Below are 8725 nucleotides of genomic sequence, written 5' to 3' on the forward strand. Positions count from 1 at the left end.
TTATTTAATTTTCTTTTTTCTGGTGAAAATGAGTAGTTCAATATCATGGAACCCGTTTCCTTAAGTCGGTAAATTTTGGTTGATCAATTCAAACCTAACAGTGACACGACATATTCTCATAAGCAAAACAACCTAGGAATCTCTGAATAGCAGTGCTTCTATATCCTCTCCTTGCCCTATTGAGAGAAGGTCAGCATCAATTCATTTGTTCTTCTTCCTAGACTCTCCAGTATATTGGTTGATCAGCGCATCAACATCTTTACAGAAAAGACCTTCAACAAGAATTCCATCTTTGGTAAACCTGCGGCATTGTGCACATTCACTCCACAAATTTCAGTTCAGAAATAAAGATGGAGATACACGACTAATAGAGATGATAAAGTGGAGAGAGAGAGAGAGTGACCATTGTGTAACGCTCTTCGTAAAATGAACTGGTTTATTTGCAGAAATTGATTTTGGATCTGCGCTGGCTATTGTCAATGTGTACATGTCAGAAAATCTTGGCAATGTAGATGAGACTACAAGCCCAGTGCTGTTGAAGGATCCCTGTATAAAGGAAATACAAGCAAAATTAGAGTCGTCATCCGACTTTCTTTAACTTTTCAACGGAAAGCTGATAATTGTATGTTGAGATATGCTAATCCAAAACTCTCAAGTAGAACTGTAGAACTAGAGGTACTTTCACACAATTGCAGTTACATGTGTCCATGCACAGTGTAATTACCAAACGACCCTCGTGTAAAAAAAGACAAAAATCCTTTTTTGTCATGTACACTTATAAAAGAAATAGCAAAAAGTGCATCTCTGATTCCACCAAAAGAGTATGATTAGCATCCATCATTATGTTTTACAGGTAATGCCAAAGTCATTAAACGGATCTAAGGTAAACTTAACCTTGCTAAGCAGCACTGTTTTGTGCGCAACATGAAGTGAACCGTGTGCACATATGCAGGTATGCCAGTTACGAATTCAGATAACAGAAATGTTCTTACTCACCCACAAGCAAGGGTGATATAAATCAATCAATTTCAATGAATCATGAGTCTGAAGAGTAAATAAAGATCACAACCTTTTTCTTTTCTTTTAAAAAAAAAAAGAGGTAGAGTATTGTAATGTATTATATCTTCACTGTGAAACTCAGATTCTAGTATGCATAACATGTGCATCATGTACAGCCAGTAACTATACATCATTCTGATCAAGCCAAAAAATCAGGCTATCCAAACAACCAAAAAACCCCTCAGATCCTTCAATCAACATAAACATACTTACATCCAAAAAGGATATTGTGATCAAAATACCAACGATGTGGAATTTTATTAAACGGTTCTCTGGATGACAACCAATAATGAAGAGCTGCAACTGCCCACTGAACCACATCTTCATTTTCACTTCTCTTCCCTTCAAAGATCCTCCTATTTTTCCACAACACTCAACAGACTACATGAGGAATTGTATGTTGTTAGAGTCAGCAGTATAAGGGTAGTTTAGTCATTTGTCGTTTAATTAAAGGTGAGTTGTCTATTTTGTCTTTGTTTAAGTTGTGTGTTGCATACGTAATGAGGGACAGTTGTATTTTGTAGTCTAATGCACAAACTATAAAAAAAAGGTGGGTCGGCTAAGAGAGTGAAACTTTTCTCTTTAGCCGAACCCTTTCTTTCTCTCCTCTCTTATTTCTCTTCTTCTTCTCTCTTTCTTTCTTACTTCAGACCTAGGACAGAACTAGTGTTAATTGAATCATAAACATGGTATTAGAGCACTAGAAAACACTTTTCTTCCTTCCTTTCTTTTCTCCTTGGATCGCCACATCAGACCTGAGATTTTGAAATATCTCATCAACCAATTGGAGGATCGATAAGAGGCCACAACGGACTGGTTGTTTTTCCTTCTAGGAGGTAACTATGCCTCTGGTTGTTGTGGTAGCATTGGTCTTGGTGGTTTGCTAGAAGCCCTCTACTCAATGACTCAAGAGGGCTGGTTCATGGACAGGTGTGAACAGAATTCTATAGTTGGCTGATAGCATGGTGTTTCTCCCTCTTTTGGACTGGATTTCAACTATGTGCAAATGCTGAGTGGTAGGGACTGTTTTTCCTTCCTATTTATGTCTAAATGTGTGTGACAGCAGCATAGTTTTCATGGCGCCAAGGCGAGGCTAGGCGATAAGGGGGCACCTTGTCACCTAGTCGCCTAGGCGATGGATTTTTTTATGTAGAAAACATAGATCCTAGGGTAGTTCCCTAGGTACCATAACCATATTTCCTTAAGAATTATTCATAATTTTCATAAGAAAAGTATAAAGTTCATGTTGAAGTAAAGAAAATCAACATATGAGAAGAAAAAGAAGGAAAAGAAAATTCAAAAAATATAGGGGCTGAACCCTTATTTTTGTTATAGGAAAAAAAGAAAAGAAAACTAGTAGTAATGTTTATATTCAGGTTTTAAAGTCTTTGGGGGGTTCAATACAGCATTTAGCAATGTTTATATTGATTAGACCCTAACAAATAAGAAAATAATAAAAAGAAATTAGTATATAAACACAAAATGAATATTTGTGTTTAATAGTGCCTATTTTATAATTATAATGTCAAAAAATAATGAATAAAAAAGTATTTTATAATACATAGTAAAAAACTGTTTGGCAATTAGGTGGGGCGAGCCTCAAAGGGTGCCTTGTCGCCTAAGCATCGCCTAGGCGCCCGCCTGGTGTTATGATTTCTCTTGATTACCTAAATGTATAAATGAACTCCATCAAATTAAATGGTGAGAATTATGTTCCATGAACTAAGTCGGTGGAAGTGCTTCTAAGAATTAAGAAGAATGTGAAACATGTGAAAGAGGAGAAACCCTCATCTGACTCTTAGGGGCATAGTGAGTGGGAACAGGAGGATGCATAGATTATGACTTGGTTGTGGAATAGCATAGCGCCTCAAATTAGTGTGAATCTTATGTTCTTAGAAACAGCCAAGGAGATTTGGGACCATGCTAAGAAACTTTATTATGGCCAAGATAACACCACTAGAGTATACCAACTTTATTAGGAGTACTTTAACCTAAAGCAGGGAAATCAAAGCCTAGAGGAGTATTATGCTAATGTAGGTGTGGTGGGAAGGCGATAGAGAATGGTCTCCTTGAAGGATGAAGATGGGATCGGTCTTGGGTTAGGATCGCAGGTAAGCTTAGTTTTCTTAAGGGACATAGGCTAAGAGACTTCAGTTAGTGAGTGCTCAGAATTCTTGTAAGTCCCGCAGCTTGTCGCTTCCCCTTTTTATAGAAGGGATCTCGATGCTATAAAGAGAAGAGTCCAAAAGAGAACTTTTGGAAATAGACTTTCCCTTTCCCTAATGAACTCCACGTCAGCCACCGAATGAACTCACGTCAGCCAAAAGAGAACTTTATAGAAGGGATCTCGATGCTCTCACGTCAGCCAAAAGAGAACTTTATAGAAGGGATCTCGATGCTCTCACGTCAGCCACCGAATGAACTCCACTAGGGTTTCACCACATGTATAGCAAGATCCTCTAGGAAATAGACTTTCCCTTTCCCTAAGGATTCTCACATAGCATGTGTTGGTTACATCCAGCCACGTGTTGAGGTCTTTGCCTTTGGTCAGCTGACGTGTTTGAGTGTCTCATTAATCATCGAGGCGCCTCGTCATAGCTTGGTGTGACCGTGAGAAGTGTAAGTCGACCGTGCACAAGTATCGCCAGTTTTGAGCTTCGTCTACCATTCATCACAGGCGTGTCACTATTTTAGGCTTATTGCAAGTTTTGAATGACACTTTATGCTCATCGCAAGGTGCAGATGGTGTTGTGTTTGTCACAGACCTGCGATGTCATGTTATGCCCATCGCAGGTCCCGAATGACACTTTATCCTCATCGCAAGTCTTGGATGGCATTTTATGCTCATCACAGGTGTGTGAGTCTTACATCACCTTGATAAAGTGTCATTGTGCTTTTACAGAGGTGTCTTGGTTACTCTAGTACCTCAAACATTGTTCATTGTCTTGCTTAGTATGATTGCTCTATTCCCTCTAGCTAGGATTTCCCTATGCAGTCCTTATTTAGGGTTCCATTGTCGCTCTAGTGATGACAAGCTACATGTACTTACAATTAGCCCCCTTGCTTATTAATAAGTGTATTCTTGTCAATAAGCATTCTTTGTTTGCTCGTCTAGTAGTATATATCCGTGATTAGGTGGTTTTGGAAACGGGGAAGCTGATTGCTCTATCGCAGATTGCAGCTTGATGGGTGTCACAAAAGGAAAAGAATAAGGTGATTTTGTACCTTATTGGAACGAAGTGTGTGGCTGGGGCTATTTATTAAAATTGGGTTTCTCTTTGTTGGTGTTGTTGTATTGGCTCGCAACATTTTTTGGATTGTTTAGGTCGCGTCTAGAATCTTGAAGGTGTAAATGGGATTGGAAGGGTGTTTCATGAGTTGTAGTTTAGTGTTTCCTCTATTTTAGCCCCCTTGTTTCTTGATGGAAGGCCTTTTGTCAAGAAACATTGCGTTTGTGGCTTGTTAATTCAAGTTTAAAGCCCCCTCCATGTCTTGATAGAAGGTGTTCTATCAAGAAACATGCAAGACGGGGGAACTGAAGTGTGCAGCCCCCCTGTGAAGTCTACTGGTATTGGACTGTTTGTATCATGATTGATTGGTGTGTATGGAGCCACATGCATGTCAGGTCGTCAGTAAAGCCACTATAACACCTAAAGGATTTTGTAGGGCTGTGATAGCATTATGTAAGTTGCCCTTAATAAAGTCCCACCCTTTTTAAGGGTAATAGTGTAATTTTTATTATTAAATAGTTAACCCGATTGGCTAGGGGCAAAGGAGTGCGTGGACGGTCACTTCAACCACCGCACGGCGCAGCCTCAGCCTTTGGTACATGTGTCATCATGTTTAAAAGCACATGCGGGGGAAGTTTTCCCTCCTAAGCTTTCTTGTTGTGGGTAGTCAAACAATTCTATTCTTCCAGTTCATTTCGTATTCTTCTACTTAGTTTCTCTTTTCTTTAGGGTTTGCCTTCTTTTTAAGTTAAATGGCTCCTTGAAAGCAGAAGAAATTCATTCGGGAAGTTTGCTCGCTTGTAGACTTCGTTTGGGAAGTACATACAGCAGAGCTACTTAGCGAGTATGAAACAACAAAGAAAACTGATCTTGGTAAGGGTTTCTAGCCTCCTGTGCCAGTTTCTTTGGGTAGGGACAAAACGTATGATGATTTGAAGGGTAATGAGCTCTATGTTTTTATGGTCAGCAAAAGTGGAGTGTCACATACAAATGTCCAGAATCGAAGACTAAAGTCGTTAAGGGTTCTTGCAGTTTCACGTCCTGGCATTGTATGGAAAACCCGATGTACTGGAGGATTTTGCATAGTGCCAGATACTGGTCGATTGTTTTATGCATCTTCTAGGGCACGATGGTGTGGATTCTATGGAGCCACTTTTGTCTCATTGGTGCTGTCGGACCCATACTTTTGTGGGTGCTTCCAGTGAGTTCGAGATAATGGTGGAAAACGTTGTTGCTTTGTTAGCACTTCCCCTAGTCGGGACTGTTTCAGCCCACCATCTACAATATACGGAGTCCATTCCTTCTAAACTCACCAGCATCTGCAGGGAACTAGCGTAGGAAATCCCAGTCGAAGGAACAAAGTAATCAAACTAAACAAAGACAATAAACAATGTCTGAGGTACTAGAGTAATCAAGACACCTCTATAATAGCACAATGACACTTTATCAAGGTGACATAAGTATCACACACTTGCGATGAGCATAAAATGGCATCCAAGACTTGCGATGAGCATCAAGTGCCATCCGGGACCTGCGATGGGCATAACACAACATCGTAGGTCTATGACAAACACAGAACACCATCCGCACCCTACGATGAGCATAAAGCGTCATTCAAAACTCACAATAAGGCTAGAATAGTGACACATGCCTATGATGAATGGTAGACAAAGCTCAAAACTAGTGATACCTGTGCACGGTCAACTTACGCTTCTCACAGCAAAAACAAGTTCTCGAGGATGATTAATGAAACACTCAAACACAACAGCTAACCAAAGACAGACCCCGACAAGCCGACACGTGGTCGGATGTAACCAACACATGCTATGTGAGAATCCTCAGAGAAAGGAAAAGTATATTTCCTAGAGGATCTCGTTGGACACGTGGTGAAACCCTAGTGGAGTTCACTCGGTGGCTGACATGAGAGCAAAGATCCCCTTCCCTAATAGGAAAAGTTCTCTTTTGGGCTCTACTCTTAATCGCATCGGGATCCCCTCTATAAAAAGGGGAAGAGGCAAGCCGCGAGACATACGAGAATTCTAAGAACTCACTAACCAAAGTCTCTTAGCCTATTTTCCTCAAGAAAACTAAGCTTACCTACAATCCTAACCTAAGACACACAAGGTGGCGCCCAGCAATGAAAAAGGAATTGTCTGTTGTGAGCATCAGAAAAATGGCTCACTTGGGCTGGGAATGGAGTTGCCCAGCCATCAAATAAATGAAGTGGAGGTGATGGGATCTCTGGGATTTAAATCGGAAAGCGTTTTTGCTTTATTAGTGACTCTAGAGCCCAAGGCACCGGCTAACCAGTCCAAATAAGACTCGGATGAGAGAGGGAGGGGGTTAGGCACCCCTCTCTCGGGTCCAAAAAGTGGGGCCCACATGGGATACTAACAAGCACAAACACTATAAATCACACAAACAAGTGAAACAACAAGTATCCATGCCAAGCCAACGCTCTTTATTTACATTCAGTAATTTGACAAATGTGTGATTATTTTACTTTATTTTTAGTCGTTATTCTATTTGCCCCTTTTTACTATTATATTTTATTGTACATTTTTTTTTACTTTTTTATTTCCTTCCCATCGCAACTTTATTAATATTTGACATTTTGAGATGAGGAATTCAGCATACATGGATTTTGATAACAGTGAAAGAGTTACTTATGAGACTTTATGCTTCAATCAATACTCAATGAAAACATCAAGAATAATCATAATTCACTTCCAAAAATGCTAAACCCAGAAGAATATCAGCTTATTATACGAGGAACTAAAACCTTATATTTAATTGAAGATGGAAAAGAAAAGAAAAGGGAAAGATGTCAGAGGGATGAGAGGGACAAGTGGTGGAATCGATGGCAAAAGGAGAGGCGGGGGGGACAGAGCTAGTATGAGAGATCATACGATTCGTATCATCGGCACAGTTCATGCTACGACAGCATCAAGTTTGTTCATATTTCAGTTAGAACAGAAAAACACAAATGAGAAGAAAACGACACTGTCATTTGGGCTGGTCGTTAATCTCAGATAGCTCCCATGAAATGAAGGTAAACCAAGGCATTAAAAGAAAACATCGGAAACAACACACAAATTAAAGAAAAAGATAGAGATTAATAAGAAGAGAAAAATAAAATTAAACTAACATCCGTGATTTGCAGAAGTTGGTTCAATGACTACTTCATCACCAACTTTGATTATCTTTTCAGATCCTACTCTATTATAAGGATACAGTGGCATCCGAACTTGCTTAAACACATCAAGGATTCCATACTTTGATCAGAACAAGAAAACAAACCAAAAAGAAACGACACAATTATTATCGTTAATCGTTAATATCAAATAGCACCCATTAAATGAAAGTAAATTGATGCATTCAAAAAAAAAGAAAACGAAAAACTGCACACATTAAAAAAGAAACTGAGGTTAATAAAAAAAAGCAAGGAATAAAATTAGCAAAAATTGGTTAAATGACTACTTCATCACCAACTTCGCTCATCTCTTTAGATTCTACCTAAAACGATATGGACTTATACGAAATAACAAAGACCAAAAGAAACACAGAGATTTTTGCGAAGGAAAGGCTTGGAAGAGGGGTGAAACGAGGAAGGAGGATTGAGACGAAAAGGGAGTCCCGTGCAGCATCACTCCATCATATTTAAGCCATTTTATTCTTGGAAAAGTGACCTCTCCTAGGTATCAAGAACCTTTGGAACCAATGTACATTTGCTTTCAAAGAGAAACAATAAAAACAATTGATAATATGAAAGCTATTCATTTGGGGAAAAAAAAAGAGCCATCCTAGGAAACAGAAACTTTACGGAATCAGGGTAAAATCAATGAAAACTGTGATTCTTTTAGAAAATAGCCCCCCCTAGGTAAAACCTTACGGAATCAGAGTAAACTCGATGAAAACTATGATTCTTTTAGAAAACAGCCCCACATAGGTAAAAACCTTACGGAATCAAGGTAAATTCAGTGAAACTGCAATTTCTTCTAGAAAACTGCCCCTCCTAGGAAAAAACCTTATGGAAATAGGGTAACCTCAATGAAAACTACGATTCTTTTAGAAAACTGCCCCTCCTAGGTAAAAAAAGGAATCAGGGTAACCTTGATGGAAACTGCAATTCTTTTAGAAAACTGCCCCTCCTACGTAAAAACCTTACGGAATCAAGGTAACATTGATGGAAACTGCAATTCTTTTAGAAAGCTGCCCCTCGTAGGTAAAAACCATACTGAATCAAGGTAAATCGATGAAAACTACGATTCTTTTAGAAAACAGCCCCTCCTAGGTAAAAACCTTACAAAATCAGGGTAAACCCGATGGAAATTGCAATTGTATTATAAAACTGCCCCTCCTAAGTAAAAACCTTACGGAATCAGGGTAAATTTGATGAAAACTGTGATTCTTTTAGAAAACTAACCCACCTAGGT

General features: G+C 39.1%; 1 protein-coding gene and 1 long non-coding RNA gene across 2 annotated transcripts in view; one reads left to right on the forward strand and one right to left on the reverse strand.

Annotated features, from left to right (window-relative positions):
• The window catches only part of LOC104588627 (signal peptidase complex subunit 2-like), a 30229-nt gene continuing 21504 nt past the window's right edge, over positions 1-8725 (reverse strand). The window contains exons 4-5 of the mRNA XM_010246646.3: positions 404-546; positions 1-301 (exon numbers count right to left, since the gene is read on the reverse strand). Coding sequence (XP_010244948.1) covers positions 202-301; positions 404-546 — 243 coding nt within the window. The 3' untranslated portion in view covers positions 1-201. The remainder of the gene's footprint in view (positions 302-403; positions 547-8725) is intronic.
• Positions 563-2080, forward strand: LOC148791691 (uncharacterized). Its single transcript, XR_016076658.1, has 2 exons — positions 563-1895; positions 1990-2080. It is a non-coding gene; the product is annotated as an uncharacterized LOC148791691 (long non-coding RNA).

Source organism: Nelumbo nucifera, chromosome 5 (assembly GCF_055504915.1).
Source record: "Nelumbo nucifera cultivar China Antique chromosome 5, China Antique-T2T, whole genome shotgun sequence".
In the NCBI taxonomy this organism is placed as follows: Eukaryota; Viridiplantae; Streptophyta; class Magnoliopsida; order Proteales; family Nelumbonaceae; genus Nelumbo; species Nelumbo nucifera.